General features: G+C 47.1%; 1 protein-coding gene and 1 non-coding gene across 4 annotated transcripts in view; both read left to right on the top strand.

The window, feature by feature from the left end:
• Nucleotides 1–26,894, top strand: part of TENM2 (teneurin transmembrane protein 2) — a 1,360,160-nt gene that overhangs the window by 1,228,717 nt on the left and 104,549 nt on the right. For all 3 annotated transcript variants that reach the window (XM_043464766.1, XM_043464768.1, XM_043464767.1), the window contains one exon: nt 10,545–10,691. In XM_043464766.1, coding sequence (XP_043320701.1) covers nt 10,545–10,691 — 147 coding nt within the window. The remainder of the gene's footprint in view (nt 1–10,544; nt 10,692–26,894) is intronic.
• TRNAG-CCC lies at nt 17,598–17,670 on the top strand. The gene has a single exon. It is a non-coding gene; the product is annotated as a tRNA-Gly (tRNA).

The following is a 26,894-nucleotide window of genomic DNA, read 5'->3' as shown; positions in this document are numbered from 1 at the left end:
TGAAAGGGCTTGATGAAATAATGAGGTTGTGCATTGCTAAGCTCCTAGTCTTCACTCATCAGTGGCAGGGGTGTCCCTTTATTCCTCAATCAACGAGGACATACTCATGGCTGAGTTGACCCTGACTCCCTCCTGCTCCATAGGCTCCCCTTCCACACCCCAGGCAGACCAGCCCTCTCTCTTAACATACCTCCTTGAGCCTAAATGAGATTTTTCAACCTTAGGGTCCTTTACAGTTTCACCACCCATGCCTCTTGTATTTTAAGTGCAATTCTGTAGATTACATGTCACATCCATTATGTACCCAGCTTACTCATATAACTCCCAGGAAGTTTCCTCACTTTTCTCATTCCCATTTCAGTCTTTGGAGGGCATCTTCCTGGGGTCTTTGCTCTGCTGACTGTATGGGTCCTGATGCTTCCTCCCATCACCTGTTCAGAGGTGGTGAGAGCAAATCAGAGGCTCTTCTTAGCCACACAAGCCCCTTCTGCTATTATTCAAGGTTACTTTTCTTTCTTTCTTTTTTTGAGGTTACTTTTAGAAACAGCAATAATGATAGCTGTTAATTCTAGAACTTTACTATGTGCATTTACACGTAGTTTACATGTTGTGCGTATTTTTGTGCATTAATACCTACTAACACCCGTGCTAAGTATGATAAGTAATATGATAAGTATTCTCTTTTAAACCCCAATTGTCCTCTAGAATAGGTACTCTTATTGCCGTCCTTTCATAGATGAAGAAACTAAGGACTAAAGATCTCATAGTTTTTGCTAATAAGATTATGCAACCAAGGGATAGAGCCGGGATGTGAACTCAGGCAGCCTGGATTCAGAGCCCATTTTCTTAACCACACTACAGCCATGTGGTTATAGGATTGAACTGGTACTTTGTCCCAAGTGGGGCAGCAGACGCTGTTGGAGGCCCAACATCCTCAAACAGGTAACCCAGCATAAAAGTCTGTGCCCTGTCCCTTGCCCTTAGGAGCATTCGCCCCCACAACCACCAGTGAAATGAGCCCAGTCCTCATTCCCTGACCTTGATGATGACAGTCATCCCAGTTGGCATGGAACTGAGGGATTTCCTGGGACTCACTACTTTTGGAGCTAAAACTAGACAGTCCCAGACATGTGGGAACAGTCGGTCCCCCTAGGGGAGAGCAGAGCCTCTGGAGCCTGTCTGATGTCACATCCTGGCTCCACCAACTAATGAGCTCTGCAACTTGGGCCAAGTTGCCTAACCTCTCTGTGCCTCCATTGCCTCGCGTGTAACATGGGAATCATCACAGTGCCTACATCGTAGGGTTATTGTAACAAATAAGTTAATGCATGAGAGACGTATAAAAGAGTGCCAGGCACACAGAAATGTCTAGTTGAGAGTTTGCTATTATTGTTGTCTTCCTATTAAAAGCTTCCAAAAATCCAGAGTTACAGTCCTGGGGCAGGTTCTTTGCCTGGTGCTTTTGACATCTATAAGAAACAAATATGTAGTGATTTCCTTACATTTTCTCAAGTTGGGCTGCAAACAGCAACAACAAAGGAATATATATGGCAATTTATCATCAGCCTGATTTTACACCAGTTAAAAGAGAGCCGTCAGCCCTGCAGTAAGTAACAGGTCCGTGCCCACAGGCCTCCTAGGTGTTATTTGTATTTTTATGACCCTCCTGTGGCTATACGGATGCTCAGTGGGTGTAGAAATTGGATGGTTAAAAATAACAAATAAGAAATCAAAGTCGTGCCTTTGTCCCTATTTCCATACCGGGTAGGTACCACATTCATTATTTGCTGGACAGCTGTGGGAATAAGCAGCACGAGCTACAACAACTTGATTATCCTCCAAGAACCAAATTAAACCATTGGGCTCTCTTATTATTGTCATCCTTGCCTTTGTGGAACTCTTGTCACCCTCTTAATCTGCCAACATGCCTCTCTTCTCCCTCTCCCTCCCCCTCTTCTCCCTTCTCCCTGGGTGCTCTATCCTGTCTCTTTTGGTCAGAAGGGATCAGCTGATTCAAAGTTAAAATACACAGACTCCCCCAGCATGCATCCACAGCCACTGGAATCAGCCTGGTTTTAGACCCAGCACCGGAACCAGCTGTTTCTTTGACTTGGAGGAGGTGTCATCCATCCAGGGGGCGTGGCCTGCAGGAAGCTTTTCCCTTTAGCTGGCGGCTGACTCAAGGACACAGTGAAGCAGCAGAAACACCATGTGGCTTATTTATGCATTCATTCAACAAACATCTTTAATGCTAGGAAAACAGCCTGTACAACAGAGTCTTTGCTCTCAGGAGGCCTGGAGGCTCCCAGGAAGACGGGCATTGAGAGTTCTCAATCTCAGCTGCACAGAGGAACTACTTGGGGAGCTCAAGAAATCAAAATACTGATGTCTGAGCCTCATCCTTGGAGATTCTGATTTAATTGGGGTGCAGCCTACAATCAGGATTTTTCAAGGCTCCCAAGTGATTCTAATGTGCAGCCAAGTGGAGACCTACTGCTCTAAACAAAAGATGAATTAGAATGGAGTAGGTGGTGCTGTGAAGTCCTATGATAGGGGCAGAACCCTGAATTGAAAGTCAGAAAGCCTTCTCTGAACAAGCTGAGGATGCATGGCTTTGCCAAAGTGAGTGCAGGGAGCAGGGTTTAGGGGAGGAATCTGCCAAAGCATAAAAGGAGGATCCAGGCCATGCAGGCAGGCTGTGTTCTTGAGCAGAGCAGAGCAGAGCAGCGTGGCTGAAGGTCAGAGAGCAGAAACCTCAAGTGACAGGAGATGAGATGGACAGGTTCGGGTCATGTGGGGCCTTGGAGGTTTTTTAAGGAGTTAGGACTTGATCCTGAAGCAGCGGTTCTCACACAGCAGCCTTCAGATCCTGCTGGAGGGCTTGTTAAAATGCCAACTGCCAGGCCCCACCCCAGAGGTCCTGATGGTGGGTCTAGGATGGAACCCAAGAGTGCGCGTTTCTAATGAGATATTGCCGCTGGTGATGTTGCCCCTGGCGGTACCAGGACCACACTTTGAGAAGCACTGCTGTGATCTGAAGCAATGGGAGAAAGCCTTGGTGCATCATCAGTAGTGTTCAGGGTGGCTGCAGTTGACATGTACCTTAGCAACCTCATGATATTTGCCCATCACTAACCCATGACATCCTCCTATGATTGGGTGAAGTGGGATAAAGAAGAGTGATAAAGGAAAAAAGCAGGCTCCCCCCAAGGAAAGCATAGACTTGTGTCCGACTCCAGTGCTCCTAGGTGATGACATGTGCTCAGTCGTGTCCAACATTTTGTGACCCCCATGGATTGTAGCCCACCAGGCTCCTCTGTCCATGGCAAGAATACTGGAGCAGGTTGCCATTTCCTTCTCCAGGGGAGCCTCCCAACCCTAAGATCGAACCTGCATCTCTTGCATCCCCTGTATTGGCAGGTGGATTCACTGTGTCACCTGGGAAGCCCCCGTACTTAGCCAAAAGGCCTAGAAGCAGCAGTGATTCAGTCTCAATTCACTAAGTAATTGACATGGGATTTCCCTCCCCAGAACGATCCCCAGTTACTGCTACCTAAACTGTTTCCTCCCTTCATGATCTTCTACTCTTTTAAAAATTGTACTAGTAAGAGCTGGAAGCATCAAAACTGTACAAAATAAGATGCATTTTTTTTTTCTGAGCCCAAGGCTGAGCCTGCTGCCTTCCTTTTCCCAGGCAGACAGAAATGATGCTGATCAGTGAGAATCCTGGCTCATCCAGGAAACAGGCAGCATCGACACCTGGATCCAAATTTATATCACCTCATGGACGCTTCTGCTGCTGCTGGGGTGGGGTGGGGCGGGCATGATTTCTCTCTTCCGAGCAAAAAAACAGCAGCAGTCCATGGAAAGGATCCCTGGCCTTCCCAGACCTCCCCCCACCCCAGCATACCCCCTCCTCAGCCCTACACGGACCCTTAAAGACATACACATGCTATTGAGATGAAGGAACATCTGCCTCTGGATTTTCTGCATCTTTTCTGACAAAGCAGGGGCATCTGTTCAAGCTCAGGTTCATGGCTGAGGGTCCGTATTAATTTGTGCCTGGAAACAGAGTCTCTTTCCTGCTCCCTGTTACTCACCCAGATGAGCGAGAGGACAAGTCCTGCTGTTTTCGGGGAACCAAAATGCTTCTCTGGTAGAGCCAGGCTTCTAAAATTAGTTGGAGTTTGCCTCAGAGTGTCTCGAAACACCCAATTGAATTTTCTGAGCATTTGCCGCTGCTCTTTAATAGAAATGACCACCAAACCCCTGGTCCCCAGTCCCTCAGCTGTTTGCAGACTTAAAGAGTTCTGGAATGCAGTGACGGACTCTATTACATATTTCCATTGTGCGTCTTTTCCTCAGTTCCAGCAATGCACAGCTCTCAGAAAATAGTGGTGTTTAAAGCAGTTGGGGGAGAAGGGGTCCCCTAATTAAGTGAACAAGCAAAAGTACAATACTTCCCAAAAGAAAAAGTCATCACTCATTTTATTCTCAACTCTTCTGCTCCTCAGACTGGCTCTTAGTGTCAGTGGGTTATCTGAAAACACTTCCAGTGACTTTGCTAGAGTCGTGAGTGGTAGGCAAAGGGTAGTGAGGTTTTCCTAGGATGTGAAGCAGTCACACACTCAGGACATCCCCAGAAACCTCCATTTTTTCATTTGAAATAGGATAAGCTCTTGGTTTTTTCTTAATCTGGAGATGAAGCAAGAAGAAGTGGCCTGCACTTCACCTTATGCCCCAAAGAAAAAGCCTGCCACTGATTATATATAATATTTGTAATATCAATAATTATATCAACACTAATAACCATAAGTGCTTCTCTCTATGGAGCAGTTGCAATGTGCTCTAACTTGATGCTAAAATCTTTGCCTTTAACATTTCATTTTACACCTCTGACATCTGTGTAAAGTATTACCATCATCCTTGTTCATTCATTCATTCATTCAACAAACATTGATTGCATGTGTTATATGCCAGCTATTCTTCTGACACTGAGTATACTTCAGTGGACAAAAGATGCAAAAATCTTACCCCTTGTGCAGGTTACATTCTTTTGGGCAGGACAAGAAATAAGATCCATTAGCAAGATGATGGTGGAGATTTAGTCGCTAAGTAGTATCTGACTCTTTGTGACCCCATGGACTGTAGCCCCCTGGCTCCTCTGTCCGTGGGATTATCCCAAGCAAGAATACTGGAGTGGGTTGCCATATTTCCTTTTCCAATTAGCAAGATAGAGTTTTACAAACAGGGGTGAAAGGTAAAGCCACTAGCTCACAGCCACACAGACAACAAGAGGCAGATCCAGGTTTTGACCTCAGAAATCTCTGACCACAGACCGGGTTCAGGTTTTCCCCTGGACTCAGAAAAACCTTTCCACGGTGGGTGTAGTCCAGGCTGCAGTAGCTCTCCTAATGGTCTCTTGAACCTGCAGGCACATACGTCTCCCTTCTCCAGCTTGCTTCCTCATCTGTCTGCATTGACATGCACCTGGTTTTGTGTTTTCACTTGCATTGCCATCTGCATGGTGCCCTCTCTGCTTTCCTAAGGTGTGCCCGATGTAGAATGTTAAAGTCCTACTTCTCTTTCCACATCCCTTGTCCCGTATTAGCCACTTATTTCTACCTCTCAATTGCTGCACGTGGCAGAACATTTCTTGATGCTTTTTTAGAAAAGCGTTTTATGGTAATTATAGCTTTCTTCAAGTACATTTATGCTCCCCTTTTAACTGTGCTGTAGACATTATTTCGCTCCTGCCTAATTTTTGTTGAGGCAGAGAGCCTGCCTACCTGGTAACTGCATTGATGAAATTTTTTTTTTAGTGTTCAGAATTCTGCATGTATAAAAGTCTTGGAAACTATCCCATTTCCACTCTGCCAAAGGTATCAGAGATGCTGATTTAAGGCAGAAGTCATTCACTCATTCATCCCCTGCCTATGTGTTGAGTACTAGCAATCCAAGAGTAAATAGGATAGAAACATGGCCCCTGCCTTAGCAGGTTTGCATGATAATAGAAATGCCCAGAGCAGCTGTACACTGCACGGTTTTAGGGGCCCCATTCAAATGGCAGTTGTGACGATGTGCACATTTATTACAACAATTTTCCTTCAGGTGATGATAAAACGTCATAAAGAAGAGCTGCTACAAGAGCTAGCAAGCATCAAGGAGATGCCAGAGAGTTGTGATTCTGTGTGGTGGATAGAATAGGATAGGGTAGGATAAAGCGCCATGATAGGTGGAACTCGATTTGGGAGCTTCGGAAAGGCTCTCTGGAGGTGAGTTGAGTGAAGGATGGGGTGAAGTTAGACAGATAACAAAAGGCAGAATGGCTTCGATGTGAATAAAGCCTAAAGTGACATTGAGTTAGACTGATATGGTGATAACCAGTGTGAGATCTGGAAGCCAAGGACTTCAGACTTTACCTAAGGTCGTCAGAAAGCTATAGAAGTGTTTGCAGCAGGGTCCAGAACTGAGAGAAGGGATAATGGTATAAGACTGGTGGCAGAGAGACCAGTTAGATGGCTTTGAACAGAGTTTAAACCAAAGATGGGGATGGCTCAGGTTAAGATTCTAGAGATATTTAGGAAGAACAGGTAGGGCTTCTTATAGTAAAGAACAGGACTTGATTGTTGACTAGATACATGAGATGAGAGAGGAGGGGCGTGGGGTGGGTAATTAACAATGACTCCAAGGCTTCAGTCTTGGCCAGTGGGATACACAGAGGTGCCATCCCTTGATCAAGGAATCAGAGTTTGGGAGGGGAAGGAAGATCAAGAAACCAAATTCTGTTGAGTTTGAGATACTTGTGAGTGAACAGATGGAGATGTTGAGATGCAAGCTGGAGTCCAGGTCCAGTGCTCAAGGGAGTAAAGTTGGAAATTCAGGAGTCATCAGAATATACCAGTGTGTTTGGGTTTGGGGATTTTTTTAAATCCTTAATTTTTACATCAGCTCTAATTTTTGTTAAGGCAGAAACTCTGCCTACCTGGTAACTGTGCCAATGAATATTTTTTCCTAGTGGTTAGAACTCTGCGTGTAGAAAAGTCTTGGAAATGATTCCATTTCCAATGCTTTCTGCCAAAAGCATTTGAAGTGTGATAGAACCAGCCCCAGATATCATTGTTGCCCTAGAAAGTTCTCTCTAGGAAGAAGACTTAGGTCTTTAAGAAGGAAGCCCCACTAGCTTCTCATAACTGTCAGAAGAGTCTATAAATGAAGGCCAGGCTGAAATGATCTAGCGCCACCTGATTTGTGTTTCCATTCATTAAAGCACCTACTGTGTGCCTGACACTGAGGCAGTTTCTGAGATCCAAGAGCAAACAGGGAAACCTTAGCTCTTGTGCAACTTTAGATCAAGGGCAAGGCTTCTCCACCTCAGCACCGCTGACATCTGGGGCTGTTTTGTTCTCTGTCGTGGGGACTGTCTTGGGCATTGTAAGATGCTGAACATCCAGCCTCTACCCACCGGATGTCAGCAGCATCCTCCCCAAGGTGTGATAATCCCGAGTGTCTCCAGACATTGCCCATGTCCCCTGGGGGGAGGGATGGGGGCCACAGTTGCCTCAGTTGAGAATCTCAGGTCTAGGGTCATGATAGAACCTGAAGTTTCCAAAAGCCAGCTCGCCAGCTGTGGGAAGAACCAAGCAGCTGTGCCTCAGGCCTTCTGTATCAGTGGTCTCAGAGACGAGCACTGCAGGAAGGAGCAGTGCTAGCTAGCCTGAAATCCAGAAGACTCCACACAAGAGACCTGCTGGATCCCCAAGTCTAAGCCCATAAGCCCCATTCAACTGCAGTTTTAGATTCCTCTCCAGGGAAAAGCCACCACCTGATACCCATTTGCCCTCCAGACTAATTACTTCCTACGTTTTGTTTTCCCTTAAGCAGAGGCTGGCTTTGCACTTTACAAACACAACGAATCACCTCCTCGGAAGGCCACCAGCAGAATGAACTTGTGCTGGGGGTAGCTTGGGGTTGCCTAGCAACGCCACGCATTTACCAAGGCTGCTTTCTTCCTCTTCAAGCTAAAAAGCAACGTCCTGTCCATTAATTCCCAGCTGCCCCAAAACTTCTCAGAGATTTGCCAGCTTCCCACTGTTCGTGTTTTCATCTTCCTCATACAATGTGGAGAAAACCAGCTACTGTGGTCTGTTTATCTCTCTTCAGTTGGTCTGGGGAGGAGGAGGGGAATGGAGAGAGAAAGAAAAGGAAAAAAAAAAACCTCATTCAATCTAGGAGCATACATATTTTGAGTGCATACCTGACTGACATGCTGGTGTTCTTTGCAAATTTGAAATTTATGTAGTGGACGTGGGTGTCCTACACAATGAGGCTTCTGTTGAGACTTTGGGCATGATTTTAGTCAAACACAAGACCTCAAAGTAGCTAAATAACAAAGCACACATGATAGATACCATGCCAGGGGAATGCTGGTGGGTCATGTAGTGTCTTCTCTGTGACCCAGTCCCTAAAACTCTGCTCGTAGAAATTGTAAAGCTGGAGGTGGCTGGGGGTTTCGGATACTCTCTTTTCCTTGCAAATCTGTGAAATGTCCCTTGGGCTTTACCTACGGAGTTGCATTTTGCTCCTGCAGAAATATTTGTGGCATTTCCCTGACACCGGGGCTGGCTTCCTCTCCCAGCTCTCTCTCAAAGTATAAAGAGATGGGAAAATCACCTGTATTCCAGGCAGGGCTGTGGTCACCTCCTTGGTAGGTAAGGAATGGAAATGTGACTCTTGACTTTGAGAGGATAGGTGTGGAGATCAGTAAGTCTTTTTCTAGGTATGCAAACACCAGTGCTTTGCTCACATCCTAGATTGAGTGCCAGGCCCTAAAACAAAAGAAAAAAATTCCCTGATCACCATCTCCTCATGTCTCCTCTCAAGAAAGCTGTTTCTTTACAGAGACTTCTGCATGTAGAACTTCTCCTGTTGCTTACCCCGGTCCTAACCCATACCACGTTCTAGAAAGGATGGGAGGGAAGAAGTATTGAGGAGTGAAGCTCCTTAAAGAAGTAAAGTTCAACTCAATTTCAAACCCTCCAGCCCTTTCTTCTTAGGAGGAGTCCTTTAAATTCCCAGCTCTGCCACATGCACAAATTAGGTTTATCAGCATTCTCGTAAGGGGGACTCGAGAAGAGAGGAAGGCGACCAGGTGATGGCCTCCAGAACACTGGAGAGAGAAGGAGGGGGAGAGAGACGGTTTTGATTCAGAAGATTTGGGCAAGAAAGGTTTCAAATCAATTACCTCCATCATTACAAAGCGCTTCATCCCTCTGCCACGGCCCAATCCACCCTGCACTTTGTGTGGTTTAAAAATAGATATAGAAAGAGATGGAGATGGTAGCAAGAAGTCAAGATAGAAAGAGAGAGATTCAGGAAAAGTTATTTTCCTAGGACAATTAATGGTCATTCGGAATGTGTTTTAACATAAGAATCTCTTCAAATGTAGGTATATAAGGGAACATACCTAGACTGCATGTCTTTAATTTCCTCGAAGTCATTGCCTTGTACACTTAAAGGAGGTGAATTTTATGGTATGTAAATTATACCTCAATAAAGCTGTTGGAAAGAAAGATGAAAACATATCTAGGAATTCTTGCCAGCAATTAGGTTTTGTGAGCATGGCCACATCCTCCCAGATACCCCCCCTCCCTCCGTAGTGACCCCCAGTCTTTCTCTTCTTTCCTCATCCAGACTCTCTTTACCCAGGCTCAGGTCAGCAGAGCAGTAGCTGCAACTGTTTTGGGGGCTGGGACAGCTAGGGAGTGAGGCAGGCTACTGATTCTACACAAATACACACCCAAAAAGGAAAAGAAAACCACAAAATAAGAATGACTCCAACCCTCCCGCCTCCCCCCAGGCACATAAGCTTTCCTCTGCTTTCTCCCAATCCATAGCACTGAGCACCTACCCCTTCCCCAGGCATCAGATTCTGCAGTATTTTTACATCATGCCATAAATAGGTTGAGTGATTAGCAGCCAACATTTTAAGTGTCCCTTAAAACTAAATAACACAAAAATATGAAAATAGCCCAGCAGAATCATCCAGTTCTTGGTCCTAAGAAGCTCATGCTAATCACATGTAAATTTAGTTTTAAAATTCTGAAAGATGGAGGGCACTCAGCCTCCACCCTGGGTTGGTAGGGAATTTTCTCCCTTCTGCAGAAGGCACTGAAAAAAGAAAGAAAAGATTTTCCTTGAGGTAGCATCAACCCTGAGCCATGGGCTGGAAGTAACAACCTACTAGACTTGTCCGCTCAGGGCTAGTTTCGTTTTTCCAGAACATTCCCCACTTTGGAAAGGTTGCCTCAGACCCCTTCGCACAGGTCAGTGTCACTGGGGAGCGTCTGCATCTGGGCCCCTGCTAACGTCTTGCAACCGCATGCATCGCCTGCTTCCCCGACTCCTCCCGAGCCAGGTCCGGGCCCCCTCTGCGGCTGGCCCAGCAGCCGCCCTGTGGCCTGGCTGCCCCTTTGCATGGCTCCCCCGCGGCCCCAGCGCGGCCTCACGTTCCTCCTCCTCATCCTCTCCGTTTCTCCAACCAGATGGCTGCCCCGATTTGTGCAACGGCAACGGGAGATGCACACTGGGTCAGAGCAGCTGGCAGTGTGTCTGCCAGACCGGCTGGAGAGGGCCCGGATGCAACGTTGCCATGGAAACCTCCTGTGCGGATAACAAGGATAATGAGGGAGGTGAGTGATCGTCTTCGAATTCCCAGCCCCTCAAGAGTGGAGCGTTGTGTATAGACGGTCATCATGAGTCCCTTTTGAAAGACCTCCCCTCTGCTATTGTCAAATGTTGTTGTAACACTTCCTTTGAAGCAAAGGCAGCAGAGAACGGGGCGTCCTTGGGCCAGCGGGGGTCCCTGGAGGCACCAGGGGTGGATACTGGCTTTGGTTTCTCAAGTACACGTCCCCCACGGAAAGGTGGCCAGGCCCTGACTCTACCTTTGGGTGACCATTCCTCACAGGGTATGGAGTTACAAACAAATCTGTGCTGGTGACGTTATGTGTTCAACATGGGCTAGGATGTTGTGAGCTGTGAAAAGGCTGCATCCTTTCAGCCCTTTGAGATGTTGCTATACAGATGAGGAAACTGAGGCCTAGAGAGCGATGAAGTAACTTTTTCCTTAATTTTTATTGGCGTCCAGTTGATTTACAATGTTGTGCTACTTTCAGATGTACAGCGAAGTGAATCCGTTATACATGTACATATACCCACTCTTTTTTAGATTCTTTTCCCGTGTAAACCACTACAGAGCATTCAGTAGCATTCCCTGTGCTATACAGTAGGCTCTTATTTGTTATCTATCTTATATATAGTATATATATACATATATATGTATATGTTAACCTGTCTCCCAGTTTACCCCTCCCCATCTTTTTTCCTGGGTAAACATAAGATTGTTCTCTACATCTGTGACTCTCTGTTTTAATCACAATCTTTCTGTTTTAATCACAATCCAAACCCAGCTCTGACTCCAAAATCCATGTTCTAACCAAAGGTTGGCAAACCGCAGCCCTTGGACCAAATCCGATCCGCTGCCTGTTTTTGTATAAGCAAAGCCTACAAGAAAAAAAAAAAATGGTTCTTACATTTTTCATGGTTGAGGAAAAAAATATAAAGAAGGAAAATACTTCATGACACATGAAAACTATGTGGTATTCAGATGTCAGTGTCCATATGTAGAGTTTTATTGGAACATAGCCACACCTATTTGTTTATGTTTTGTCCTGCTTTCAGCATTAAGGCAATGTTGGTTAGTTGGCCAAGACAAAGCCTAAAATTCTTATCCTCTGATCCTTTATCAGAAGTTTGCTGACCTCTGTTCTACACCTCTGAGCTGAATTTTCCTGTGTTGTTTATTCCCTAATGGAGTCCTGAGATTCAGGGGCTAAATGGGGTTGCCTTAGCGTATGGACCACCTGATATCCTAGGAACACAGTCATGGTCCCCTAACATGAGTACAGGTTTGTCATCCACTCCTACCAAAATGACTTATGTGGTCAGCATTGCCTCAGGGCAGAAACTCTTTCCGGATATAAGAAGGTATGAGTCTGATTATTTAACAAAAATATGTATTCTCTCATATGCGCCAGTCCCTGCACCTTGGGACAGTCAGCGCCTGCCCTCATGGCCCCAAGGGGACGGCTTCAGTGGTGTCTGGAGATATAGGCTGAAAGTAACAGACATCCTATTTCTGTTTTCCTTCATCCTCCCATTTTGCAATTCCCATAACCTGTTATTGCAGTTGTAACACCTCTATAGTTTCTAGGTAAACAAATGTGCGTACACTGATAGGAGTACACCAGTCACAAAAGGTTTATAGACTTGACACAGTGCTCCCATTCATTCGTTTAGCCCAGACAGAAGCCACTTATAATTCATTTTTGAATGAAGTGAGGCATAAGTCCATAATACATTTCTTTTTTCCAAGAGAGATAGTCAGAATTGCATTGCTTTTCCTGGTAATATTCACTATTTTTGCGTCTGGTCCCTGGTGGTTTCACCAAGCAAAGTGGTTGCTTACAGGTCTGCTCTTTCACCTTCCAGAAAAGAACTGGCTTCCTTCCCTGGAGTTGGTGTCAGCAGCTGAAAGCTTAGCAAATGGCTGAAACGCTGCACCCAAGGGATGGGGACCCAATCTCCCCCAGATGTGCCCTGCACCACTCCCTTCTCCCTCCACCCACCCCACTCGGATCCCAGCTCCCACCAGGAGAAAATTCCTAAAGTGATGGGGCTGGGGGAGATACCCTGCAAGTCCCCAGCCTGAGGACTGCCCAAGGGGCACCATTCAGGGTCCCTCCTGGCAGGCAGAGGCAAGAGGCATCCGAAAGGCAAGCCACAGAAGCAAAGGAGGCAGTGATTATGCTAAAGACAATAATGGCCTTGTTATGGGAACCATTAAAGCAACCTCCCAAGGAAGTAATTAACCACCAAAAAAAAAAAAAAAAAGGCTCTGCACAGTGTTTATAAAAAGAAACTCCCAGTTAATTCAGAGTTGCTTATGTCAGGTGAGAGGGGTAGGCAGGGATTCTCTCTCACCTGGCGTAAGCAATTCACAAATGAACTGAGTTCTTTTTTTGGAGGAGATTCCTCAGCACAGAGTATCCTTTTTATGGTTAGTTACTTCCCGAGGAGGTGTGCTCAGCACTATGCAGCTTACTGATAAATATTGAAGTTGTTCTTCATCAACCCTAGACCCAGCCCTGCAGCAGACTAATTTTATCTGTTCTGCTTGTTTGGGGGTGGGGGTGGGAGTTCTGCCCCAGGCTCTGTCCTGCTTTGCCAGTTCTCAGGGAGAGCTTTGTGGGTCTCTAGACATGGCAGTGGGTGGGTCAGAGGGACTCCCAGGCCTGGGGAGCAGCTGCAGTGAGTGCATTTGTTATAAACCTCATGAATGGGGAAGATAATAGAGCACCCTTCCAAAGCAAGCTGGAAGAGCCAAATCATTTTTCCATCTAGGAATGCTCTACATTTTTTTTTAAAACTCTCAAGTTTAAAGTGATAGATCTTTTTTATTTTAAACAGAGATAAATATAGATGCAAATATGGAAATAGATATTTGAAGTCTTCTACAGCCTTTTTCAACCTGAGTTACTCCATGAGAGGCTTCCCTGGTAGCTCAGTCAGTAAAGAATCTGCCTGCAATGCATGAGACCCAGGTTCGATCCCTGGGTTGGGAAGATCCCCTGGAGAAGGGAATGGCTACCCACTCCAGTATTCTTGCCTGGCAAATCAAGATGTTTTAATGCCTACAGATACTAGTAGTTTCCAAAGTTGAGCTTACAGCAAAACCACCTGGAGGGCTTGATTACACATAGTTTGTTAGCCCTATCCCCTTTTCTGATTCCATAGGTCTGGGGAAGGATGCAAGAATTTGAATGTTTAGTAAATTTCCAGAGGGTGCTAACGCAGCTGCTCTCAGAACCACTTACCTAACACATCTGCTATATGGAATGAATTAACTTCTCTCCTATGTACCTAGAATGGTGGTGGTAGCTTAGCCGCTAAGTAGTGTCTGACTCTTGTGACCCCATGGACTGTAGCCCACCAGATTCCTGTGTCCATGGGATTCCCAATGCAAGAAGACTGGAGTGGATAGCAATTTCCATCTCCAGGGCATCTTCCTGACCCAGGGATGGAACCTGGGTCTCCTGCATCACAGGTAGGTTCTTTACTGACTGAGCCACCCAGGGAAGCCCCATGCATCTAGAATGGAGTCAGTCACTTCTGCAAGTCAGTTTCCTCCTAACCATTCTAGATGCATGGGGCTAAGTATCTTCCTCGGAAAACTTGGGAAATTGATCACACAAATATTTTCTGGCTTAAAATATGCCCCTCCAAACAATTTATGGATTCCTACCTTCTTATTCTCATCACTTTCAAAGTCTCCCAACACCTCCAGCTATGTGACCACCAGCTTAACCTCAGGAAGCACTAGCTGATTTTGAAACGACAAACATCACCTGCCATGGCCCCTGAGAAGTAGCAGACACGGTTCAGACAGACGTGCATGGGAGCAGGCTGTCTTTTTAATAGTGAGAGATCTTTGCTTGAACTGCTCACCCCAGTTTGAAAAAGAAGAGACTCAAAGAAATATTTTTGCTTACAGAAGACAAATACGAGCTCATTAAAGTCTGAGAATACACACAACATGTGTGTCAAGTGACAGGCGGATAATATTTAATTATCACCACCAAGAAAGAGGTGTGAGATTTAGTTCATCACAGCCAGGGGTAGGAGAAAGGGTGTAGATTTCCTCTCAAAGTGGGAACCTTGAGGTGGAGAGGCGCTGGTAGACCGTCTGCCCTGGAAAAACAGTCCTTACGCCTTCCCTCCACCCATTTATCACCCAAAACTTGGAATCAGGCGCCCTGGCCCTCTGTGTGTGGAAAGGCTGGCTTCCATTGTCGTCTGAAGTGCTCATGAAATCCTATCAGATGCCGTCCCCAGTCTGCAGGCAGAGGCTCAGAGGTGGAGAGGTAGGAGACAGCCCTTCTGAAGGCTTCCCTTCCACACTGGGGGGTTGTCCTTGTCTCCCTCTGTCCTGCTTCAACACAGATCTGAAAGTTACATGCTGGGAACTTCCCTGGTGGTCCAGTGGTTAAGAATCCAAGCTTTCACCACAGGGGGCATAGGTTCTGGAACTAAGTTCCCTAGTGGGAGAACTAAGATCCTGTATGCCACACAGTGCAGCCAAAAAAAGAGAAATCAACAAGTGTCTTTAAAAAGGTAAAAGAAAGATGCTTTGCATGCATCCCCTGTCACTTCCCTGATTTAACTGGACTCGGGAGTCAGTCACTGTAACCCACTTCTGCAAGTCAGTTTCCTCCTCAAAGTTTCAGTTTTGTTGACTGTAAAATAGGCCCAGTTATGCCACCTCCGTGAGGAGGTATGATGTTTCAGGGAGAAAATGTGTGTGATACGTTTTACAAGGCGCCCAGCTCATAGGATGCCCTCTTGTGTTGGATGTTGCTGGCTTTCACATTATTAGTATTGATGGTGTTGTCATTGTCCAGAATGGATGCTGAGTCCACAGAGATGGAGCCGAACCTGTAATTTCCCCACAGTACATAACCAGTGAGATTCTAACCAGCGTTCATCAGACCTCAGTGTTGTCTGACAACACTGGAGAGCTTGTTAAATATATAGATTTGTTGGTCCAAACCTTTGAGACTCTGATTTATTAAGTCAGATGTGGGATTAGGAATCTGCATTTTTACCAAGGATTCTGATGCAAGTGGTCTGTCAACCACATTTTGAGGAAAAAAATTTTTCAAATAATAGTTTCCCCTGCCTGGGCTGACACAGCTCAATATTGTGATACCTGTTTCCAAGACCTCTACCCCTAGAATTCCCAGAACCCAAGAGGAGTGAACTGAAGAAAGGGGAATTAAATTCAGGAAGAAGGAAGGAATTGGAAAAATATGAACACAATTTCCTGTTGTGTTTCTGAATAAATAACTTTAGTGTGTTTTAGAAGTGCTCTCCATTCCTGGTTGGAGAGGTGGCCAATATTGGTCTCAAAATTTAAGTAGCCTTTAACTCTCTGTCATTAGCGTGTGAATCCATCCATCCATCCTTCCGTTTGTCATTCATTCATGGTTTAACAAACTTTTGTTGAGGGCTGACTAAATATTAGACTTTGGAAATAGGCTTCTGGAAATATGAAGATAAACGACACAGAGTGTCCACAAAGAGTTCACTGCATCCATCTGAAGCTCAGAACCCATCTGAAAGGATGTATAAACGTGGTGGTATTAGTACTGCCATCCAGCGTGTGAAGGCAGACGGGGTGGGAAGCCTTTCACCGGGGGCTTAGGGGAGACACTGTCAGAGCGTGAGCGTCGGTCAGCTCTGTGGAAAGAAAGCCCGTCACAGTATCAAGCCTAGGGTCTCCAGCCTGCCTCCTATCTCCCTCAGATCCTCAGATCTGTGTGGTCAGGAACCCCTGGTAGGAGCTCTTCCATCCACCAGCAGCGTCGACCTTTCTGTCTGTAAGTTAAGGTCTTCAGTCAGGCTGCTCTTCAGAACAGTGTTCCCCAGCCTACCTCCATCTGTGAGGCTCAGTTCCTTGTTTTGCCTAGGGTTAAGAGATGTGGATGCTGGCCTGAGCTCAGGGCACTCCAGCCAGGCCTAAATGAGGAGAAAAAACACTGGAGTCTGTCCAGAAGCACTTGGAACGGACAAAACCCACCCCTCACCCACTGCCTCCTCCACATCCCATAACCATCCAAATTGGTTTGACATGATTCAAGGATTCTGTTGCGGCATTTATCTCAATTGTTAATTAATAACTCACCTTGTCTGTACGTTTAGCAGAGCCAAGCTCGAGACCTCAGGGACTCTGGAAGAATCCAAATAGTCCGGTTTCTCCATCCAATGAGGGAGCAAGCTTGGTGAACCCATTGTAAATGCCTTGATTAATGTGTGTAAATCACGCTGATGGATGGATTGGGTGGGGGACAGCATAAAAATGCAATGTTGCTCTATTAATTGGGTTGGATGAGGATTCCCTCTGCAGTCCAAAGACCTTGTGGCAAATGTGGCTGGAGCCATAACCAATTAGCTCCCAGAGAGCAAAGCAATATATTTAACGCTTAGAAGGCTAAGACTTGGCCTCGAGGCCACTGCCAGCTGGCCAGGCACTGGGGCTCTTGTCTTTGGGAGGGAAGCAGAGCTAGCCCCAACTGAACTCCTAGCAAACCACATGGGCCTTCCAGCTGTAAAAAGGTCTTTGATTTCCTGGGCGCATTTGACTAGAGAAGCTCCTTCTATTGAGGATACTGAGAGTTTAGGGGTTTGGCTTCTTTTTATTCTATTGAGGTTCAAAAAAGAGATAGAATCCACTTTCCATTGCATATAAAAGCTATAATCAGTAAGATTTCAAAAGCACTGTGCTGGGCTTTGGAGGCACCTGGATCATGGGAACAGGCAACCCACGAGGCTTCCCTGCTGCTGTTCTTGCAGCTGATCTCTGTGCCCCGACAGAGAAGCAGAGAGGGTGTTTCACATTGTAAGTCAGATGATGCCATGCCCTCCAAAGGCTTCTCCCATAGTTAGCATCAAAATCAAATGTTTCACCTTGGGGAACTTCCCTGGTGGTCCAGTGGCTAAGACTCTGCACTCCCAATGCAGGGGACCCAGGTTCAATCCCTGGTCATGGAACTAGATCGTGCATTCGGCAACTAAGAGTTCTGCCTGTTTCACCTTGGCCTGGAGGGCTTGCTGTGATGGGTCCCTACCTTCTCTCTCACTGTTCCCGATAACCTCCATAGCAGACCTGGCTCCATCCTCTCTGGCCAGCCTTCTGAGCCTTGTGTGGGCTAAGTTTCATCCCCCAGCCCTTGCTGGTCCAAGGCCATCGATACTCTGACCTGGGCATTTTGCATGACAGACTTAACCAGCCAAGAATACTGGAGTGGGTTTGCCATTTCCTCCTCCAGGGGATCTTCCCAACCCAGGATCAAGCCTGCATCTCTTGTGTCTCGTGCATTGGCAGGTGGATTCTTTACCGCTGAGCCACTTGGGAAGCATCTTATTCTTAGGTCTCAGCTCAAAGGCCACAGAAAGGCCTATCATAGAAGGTTCACCTTTGTCTTTCCCCCATCAATGTCTGGTGTTTCCTTCACAGTGAATGTTACACCCCGGTTTACCCCTTCTTTCTTCTACATTATCTATGTCTTCACACCAGAGATGCAAGGTCTATGAGTCTCTCTCTTCATAGTTTTCCCATTTCCCAGATGAGGATCCCTCAGAAGGGCATATTCAAAACAGGCTTTTCAGCTGACCACTGTGACAATCGCTTTTCTTCCTTAAAGCCAGCATCTCATTTCTTCTAAACCAGCAACAAAATTTGGAAGCTGTTTCTGAAGAAAGTTCAAACAAGTACAGAATGTGTGCTGTTACAAAAAAAGGTCTTGTGGGGGACATCGCCTCCTAGGTAAAACTTTCCATTGAAAATCTTTTCATAGTAAATGTATTTGACCATGGAATTTGTTGAAGAAAATAAAAAGGTGTTGAAAGTTCATGAGTTTACCTAACACAGCACCTTCAGTCTTTTCTAATCAAATCTTTAGAGGCTTAAATGGTTATTAAGTGTCTCTTAAGGAATTATATATTTTCCCCTGATTAGATGACAAATCAAATATTCATCATAAAATTATGATTAAAATGCATAATCTGCAAAAAAATGTTGATAATTCAAATCACTGAGGACTTACTTGGGGAAATTAAAGGATCAAAACAAAGGTGTAACTGGTGGCAGAGTGGTAACATTTGTATCATTCTGTTGGCTGCCTGCTTTTTGCCTTGACCAGAGAAACTGCCTAGATGACTGAGATGCCCCCCTGGTTTCTGTGACCAGCATTTAAATTTCAAATTCAGGGTTCAAGGGCGCAGGTGCGATGATTAGCTCTGTTGCTCCCACAACCCTGCCCTCAGTCCAGGCCAGTGGGTCCCTACCAGGGACGACAGTTCTCCAGGGCACCTTGGGCACATCTGACATTGTATGAGTCACAGCAAGGAGGAACAGAGGAGTCACTGATGGCATTTTGTGGGTAGAGGCCAGGGATGCTACTAAACATCCCGCATGCACAGGATGACTCACAACCAAGAATTTTCCAGCCCCAGATGTCAGTAATGCCAGGGTTAACAGATCTGATGCAGACACTAACATCTCCCAGGAGCGTATCTGAGGGGCTAGACGGTACCGGCAAATGGAGTGTCCTTTGTTTCAAGGTCAAAGGCCTGGTGCATGGAGCCCTTATTCGCAGAGGGCAGGTCGGTGCTCAGATGTTACCAGACTGCCCAAATAAAACATGGTGTTGGCCCAGGAGAGCCCTAGGAGCCTCTTATTATCATCCTTTACATAGGTGATAAAGAAGGGCCAGAGAAGGACGGTGGACCCAGGTCCCCCAGCTAAAATGTAGCTAGATCAGGATTCAGGACACATGGTCAAGGGCCCCTTACAGCTCCTGAGTGTTGTATGCTGGATCAGAGCAGAGCAGATCTGCTTAACGCCCTCAGCCCCTCAGCAGCACGAATTTTGCAGCATTCTGAGAAATCGCCTCGGCATTAGCTCTTCTCCCCCCAGTTTTGGATCTGGAGTGCATTTTTTGCCACAAAGTGCTTCTGCGCTGAAGTGCCAGGGGCGAGCAGGGGAAAGTAGAGCAGTTGGACTTTAAATAGCGAGGCATTCTCCGCAGCGAGGAGAGAACAGCTGCCCAAGGCCTGTGCTCTTTTCTCTGACTTTCCATCTTCTCAGCCAAGAGCTCTGGGGGATTGGCAAGGGGCCAGAATTATGCGGCCAAATGTGAATCGAAAGAAAACTGCAAGGTGTCCCCCAAGCTCAGAGCCCAGTGTTTCTGCCTGTCTCCACACGCAGCAAAACCCAAGCCTCTTCCAGGGAATTCCCTCCCTTTTCAATCCTCAAGGTATACCGGCATCGATCTGCCCCCAGCCAGGACTCCCAGCACTACCCAGGGGTAGGGCCTCACACCGAGGGACCCCATGTCTCTCATTTATGAGATCACGGAGCCCAGGATTGTCAGGTACAGGGAAGCTGCAATATACAGTTGCCAGCGGCTACCAAGTCCAGAGAAGAAAGGAACTCCATGAAGGCAACACAGCAGGGAAGGACAGACCGGAGCCAAAAGACTGGTTTCCTGGCTTTATTTTGTTGTTGTTGTTGAATTTATTTATTTTTTAATTGGAGGATAATTACTTTACAAAATTGCATTGGTTTCTGTCACACATCAGTATGAATCAACCATAGCTATACACATGTCCCCTTCCGCTTGAACCTCCCTCCCAGTCCCCACCCCGTCCCACACCTCTGGGTTGCCACACAGCACCAGGTTTGAGCTCCCTGCAACATATGGCGAATTCCCATTGGCTATCTGTTTTGCATATGGTAATATACATATTTAAATGCCACTCTTTCCATTCGTCCCACCCTCTCCTTTCCCCACTGTGTCCACAAGTCTGTTCTCTATGTCTGCGTCTCCACTGCTGCCTTGCAAATAGGTTCATTAGTAATATCTTTCTAGATTCCATATATATGTGTAAATATGCAATATTTGTTTTTTTCTTTCTGACTTACTTCACTCTGTATAATAGGCTCTAGGTTCATCCACCTCATTAGAACTGATTCAGAGACATTCCTTTTTCTGACTGAGTAATATTCCATTGTGTATATGTGCCACAACTTCCTTATTCGTTAATCTAACAATGGACATCTAGGTTGCTTCCATGTCCTAGCTTTAGTAAATGGTGCTGTGATGAATGCTGGGGGACATGTGTCTTTTTCAGTTATTTCCTGGCTTTAAATCCAGTACATGCTTCCCCGAAAGGACCCAGTCACCCTCCAGATAATGGGTGCCTGGCATTGTTCATTTGAGCCAAGGTCTGTCTGAGACTCAGGACCTAGACGCACTTGAGAGTGAGCACCATCTTTTTTTCTGGCTTCACTGGGTCTTTGTGGTGGAGTGCAAGCTCTTCATTGCTACACTCCGGGGCTTCTCTCCAGTTGTGGCCCACAGGCTTCTCTTGTTGTGGCCAACAGGGTCTAGAGCGCATGGGTTTAGAAATTGAGGCAAATGGGCTTAGTTGCCCTGGGTCATGTAGGATCTTAATTCTTGTGGCCAGGGACTAAACTTGCATTCCCTGCATTGGAAGGTAGACGCTCAACCACTGGACCACCAGGTAAGTCCCAGGAGTGCCTTCTTTAATGTTGCACCCCAAGTGGGACTCAACACACCCCAGTACCTGCCCTGTGCAGACCTCTTGTCATTGATGGTGATGATGCCAAACACCTCCCCCCAAACCAGCCACTCTGGGACAGAATCCCCCAAATCATTTGTTCATTTAACACATGTACACCAAGCCTATACTCTGTGGGGGTACATGAGACACAGAGTCCCACAAAGAACCCACAGTCTGATGATGGGTGAAGAATACGTGAAACCAGTCAAAGCCGTGTCCTAAGTGTCCATGATAGACCTCAGGCCACAAGACAGTGGCAGCCCAGAAGAGAGACATCAAAGCCAGTAAAGTTGGAATTTTAAAGCTAGAGAGGAATCAGATAAGAAAAGAGGGAAGGGCGTGGTGGGTGAGGAAAATGACAAGAGGACAGCAGAGCACATTTGGGGGCGTCTGAGACGACTGAGAGTGTGGAGCGTGGAGGAGGGGGAAACTGGGGAAGCTGGTAGGGATAGACCAGCTCTTGTGTAGCAGGTCTTGTGTGCCAGATGGAGCATTTTATCCCAAGTATTGGCTTTACCTTCCTCCACTGAGCATCTTGGTCCCCCAAATTGCAGCCACCCCTTTCCTTCAGACAGGAAGCCAACAGATCTGTTTGAATTATTCCTGAATATATACTCACAACAGAGAAGTGTCTGTCTTTATGATGCCTCATTGCCTGTGGTAGGAAGAGGCAGCCTGGCAGGATGATAAAGAGGTTCTGGGGTCAGGAAGGTTTTGTTTACCTCCTGACTCCTGCTCTGGTTCATGATATGAATGTAAGTAGGCCCCTTCTCTTTCTCTGAGCCTCAGTTTTGTCCTCCATAAAGTAGGGCTAATGATGGGTCCTACCTTACAGGATACTGTGATGCTTAGATGAGCTCATCCGTGCAAAACGCTTAGCACAGTGATTTCCACCGGTCAGTGGGCATCAGAGTCTCCAGAAGGGAGTAAGGCATAGGTTAGGCTGGGCCTCACTCCCAGAGTTTCTCATCTGATAGGTCTGGTAGGGGGTCCCGATGCTCATTTCTAGTGAGTGCCCAGAAGATGCTGACACTTTGAGAACCACTGACTTGGCACATTATGTCCCCTTGTGAGGAGAGCTCAAGGGCCTGCAGGGGATGATGTCTGCAGGCCTGGGGGCCCTGGGCTGCCCGATGGGGAAACCAGCTAAGGCGCTCTGGCCTTGAGGCCGCGGGAACATCCCCAAGCTCACATCCCTGGGGCAGGTCTACTGGAGAGGTCATTCCCTGGTTCTCTCACCTGCCACCTTCGTCTCTGCACAGTGTCTCACAGAGCCATGAATGCACCTTTTTCTGACCCCTCCAATCTCTATTCCTAATTATTAAGGCCCTGGTTTCTTAATGTCTTCCCACCTCCACCCACATCCTGCCACCAACTCTGCTAGGCTGACTACTGTTCCTGCAGCTGCCAGGCTGTCCCACACAGGGCCCTCAGAAGAATCCCCTTTAAAGGTCAGGTCATATCACAGCGCTTCTCAGACCTTCCCAGGGCGTCTCCTCTCCCACAGAATGGCATCCAGGTGCAACACTGGCCATTCGTTTGCAAGAGCGAGTCCCTGCTTCCATCTGATCTCCTTTCTTCCTTACCCTCTCCTTCCACTGGCCCAGTGTCCACCTTCTTGTTCTCCCCATAGCTCACAAAATACACCCCATTCCTGGCCTTTTGTACCTGCTATTCTCTCTGCCTCAAATGATTTTCCTCCAGATGTTTCTGCAATTTGTTTCCTCATTTCACTTAGGTTTCTACCCAATCATCATTTCAGAGATGCCATCCCTGGCTCTCCTCCATCCCTCTTCAACCCTTGGCCCCCCTTTACTTTTCTTCAAAACACCATCACGCTCACAAAATCTATTATAATTTGTTTGTCCACTGTTTCCCCTCTCAAGTCTAGGCCCACAACTCCAGGTTCCTGTCTATCTTGGTCAATTCATTATTACGTGACTTGAAGAATGAAAGCTTGAATATGAAGTATCTAAGATAAGAAGCAGTTGTCATTTATTCAAGAGATTATTAGTAGGATGAATAAATTTCATTTGAGGATTAAAGAAACACACACAGACAATGACACCCAAGTCACTATGTATCATTGACACCACCATATTCATGCAAAGAAAATCCAAGTGTAAGCTACACTGTTTCTTTCACAAAGATGTGAACACGTGGTTCTGCCACTCTTTACCTCTGTAGCCAACTTTTCTCATCCTGTGTGTTGACTTCCTGTGGGCTGACTCCATAGCCCTCCTGCAATGAAAGGCAGAGGCAGCCAGGAATCAGTCCTGAGTGGGTCCCGACCTCCCACTGTATGGGTCACTTGACCAAACGTGGAGTAACAAGGAAACCAGAGTGAACAGATGGTTACTATCCATTGAGTGCTTTTGCATGGAGCTTATTTAGTCTTTCACAACAACCCTATTATGCTGATACGATTATTTTCAGCTTACCAATGAGGATGCTGGGGCTCAGAGAGGTAAAGTAACTAATCCAAAGCCACACAGCCAATGCATTACAAATCTCCAGATTCTTGGATCATAATTGGCAGTACTGTGCCAGTTCTTCATGCCTACACCATAGAGTGGGTGTGAGGATTAAATCGAGCACATCTCTAGGGAGCATTCAGCACAGGGCCTAGGGCGGAGTAATGGCCAGGTTTAGGAATTCGCACTTTTGATTGCCCTCATCTAGCAGGAAGCTTTTGATAGCCAAATTTGGTCCCTTCTCCCCGTGGTCGGGCTGGGGGTATTTCTTTATTCTTTGCCTGCTAATTCTCTCAGCTTTGGGGCCAGCGCCGTCCCCCAGGAGACAGGGCCTCTCCTCAGGCGGAAAGGGACTGTTCCGGCTTGTTGCTCAGAGGTGTCGGTGGTGACAGCCCTCTCCTTTTCTGAGGGCCCCAGCTAGTCACTGTCTGGCCCCCCACCGGGCTGCCACCCCCCTGCCAGGCCCGGACTCCCTGGCCATCGGCTCTCTTCTGTCTGACCTGTCAGTGGGCTCTTTGAAATGGTAGTTGACGAGGGCAGCAGGCATGGTGAGGGGTAGACGGAGCTGGGAGGGGCCACAAGCCGCGGGGCCAGGCCAGCATGTGGGGAAGTCAGTGCCTGAGATCAGAAGCCCCTGCTCTCTGTTGCCGCCGGTTTTTGTAGCAGGAAAGAGGGAAGACAGCTGCAGGCAGGGGAGAAAGCCCCCGGGTATAGAAACGTGGCCCTGGGCTAACACGGGGGAGACTGTGCCAGCAAGGCCTGTCAGGGATGTCCGAGGTAAAACTTTCTGATCAAGTGAGATCACTGTTTCTGGAGGCTCTGTGTGGGCTGAGGAGAGGCAGAATGAGAGGGGAAGATGGAAGAGAGAGAAAGACGGAAAGAAACAGCAGCTGGAAAGTGAAGGTGTTCTCCGAAGGCTTGGCATTTCCTCCCCCAAGTCCTGCAGCATTCACAGGACCCCTTGAAATAGCGGTGGTCCCTCGCAGCCTCCTATGAAGAATGGAGGATAGAAACCCAGAGGATAGACCGCCTAGGGGCGAATTGCTCCTCCATCACATACTTCTTGTGTGACTGTGGGCAAGACCCTTAACCTCTCTGAGCCTCCATTTCTTCACCTGTAAGGTGGAGCTCACAGAAGATGAAAAGTGAAAGTATTAGTCACTCAGTCGTGTCTGACGCTTTGTGACCCCATGGAGTGTAGCCTGTCAGGCTCCTCCGTCCATGGGATTCTCCAGGCAAGAATACTGGAGTGGGTTGCCGTGCCATCCTCCAGGAGATCTTCCTGACCCAGGGATCAAACCCACGTCTCCCACACGGCAGGCAGATTCTTTACCGTATGAGCCACACAGAATCCGCCTCAAAGGCTTCTTGTGGGCATTACTGGCTGGTGGCTGGATCAGGATGCTTGGCACAGGCTGAGAAAGCACAGAGAAACTTAAGATGCTGGTGGAGGGGACAGCCCTGTGGTGGTCTACCCGAGGCAGAAGTATAAGCTGGGTAAAGTGAGGAGCTGGGGTGGAGGGCACCTAAAACATTCTGCATCCTGGTTTTTCAAAACATGAGTCCCCTATGGCTTTAAATTGTCCCTCTTCTGTTTAATGTGGTCCTGCCTTAAATAAAAGAGCTTGGCGTGGGCAGTAAGCATGGCAACATGGCAGATAAGATGCTCCTATGTGTTGGCCATTCGGGATGTTTAACAGTAGCAGACCTGTCATGGCAGCCTCATGCAGGATTTGATTTTGGAGTGCAACAAAGTGGGTTCAAAACCCAGCCCTAGATGGTGCAGCCGCCGCCATGCCATCGTCGCCTCTGCAGGTGGCGGTGGTATGCTCAAGCAGCCAGAACCGGAGCACCGAGGCGCACAGCATTCTCAGGAGGCAGAACTAAGACCAGAAGGATTGGTTGAAAGAAAGTCGATTTCTGTGTTGATCTGCACATTGAGACGAAACTGGGTAGATCAAGCGTGGTATCAGCTCCAGCAGCTAAAACATTTTCCCTGCCTTAAGGATCATCTCTAACCTTCTGTAGCAAACAAGGATTCAGCATCCGGTCCTTCAGCACAGAAACTCACGTGAAGCTTCCAGGACCAGCACCCGACAAGCCAAATGTTTATGATTTCAAAACCACTTATGACCAGATGTACAACGATCTCCTTAGGAAAGGCAAAGAGCCTCCTTCCAGTGGTTGCCCTTTAACCCCGAGTGCCTGTCTCTGACAGGTGTCACCTGTGGGTACCACTCAGGGGCACTTGTGAAGCAGGGGGCGCGGCAGCCTGTGCAAGGTGTGTGAGGTCACTGGGTTTCTGTTCTTGTGCTCATGGGACAGTCCAAGGGCCGGAGACCACGTGGACACAGTCGGGGAAAGTTCTGGTGCAATGTTAGAGCAGCTTTGATGAGGAAGGTGAGACCCCAAACCCTGCAGTGCCTTTGCACACTGCAGGTAGGTAGGTGTGTGTGGGGGTGCGCCCTCATTCACAGGGGTACTTCCCACTCCGGTGGTGTTCTGGAGGGTCAGACCACAGGAGGGCCACGTTGGCTGCAGGGGAAGCTTGTTAGAAGCAGGTAATTTGGGAAGATTTCATTTCAGGAAGACACAAAGAGACCGGGTCTGCTTCCTGAGACTCACCAGGTTCTTGTGCACATGACCTCGGGCTGCAGATGGTAAGACCGTCCTTGCTGGCTGGGTTTTGACCAGGACCTTCAGGGTCATGCTGGATGCTTTATATTCCTGGGCCTCCTCGTGTTACCTTAGGTGATGGTGATTCTTGGGGTGGAGCCCAGACATGTTCAAAGAGAAGGAGTGTAGACACCATGTGGAAAACTGTCTTCATGCCGGCACTCTTGCAGTTTTGAATAAACTACAAATGTTCTCTATAAAAAAAAAAAAAAAGAAAGAACAGCCCCACCAGAAAAAAGCTGCATGGTCTTAGGTGAGGTGTTTAATCTCTCTCTCAATCTGCAATTCTTCATTTGTAAACAGCAGTGTTGACGATGCCTGGAGTTCTGATGGTAATTTAATGAGAGGATGCATGTAAAGCACTTAGCCCGGTGCCTGGCACTTAGTAAGCTCTTCATAAGAGCAGCTATTAGCTCTCATTAGATGATCCGTGGCCGTGCTGACCCCCGGGGATGCTGTCACCTAGCACAGGATCCC

Source organism: Cervus canadensis, chromosome 4 (assembly GCF_019320065.1).
Source record: "Cervus canadensis isolate Bull #8, Minnesota chromosome 4, ASM1932006v1, whole genome shotgun sequence".
NCBI lineage: Eukaryota > Metazoa > Chordata > Mammalia > Artiodactyla > Cervidae > Cervus > Cervus canadensis.
The sequence above is the reverse complement of the archived record's forward strand: the minus strand, read 5'-3'. Positions and strand labels throughout refer to the sequence as shown.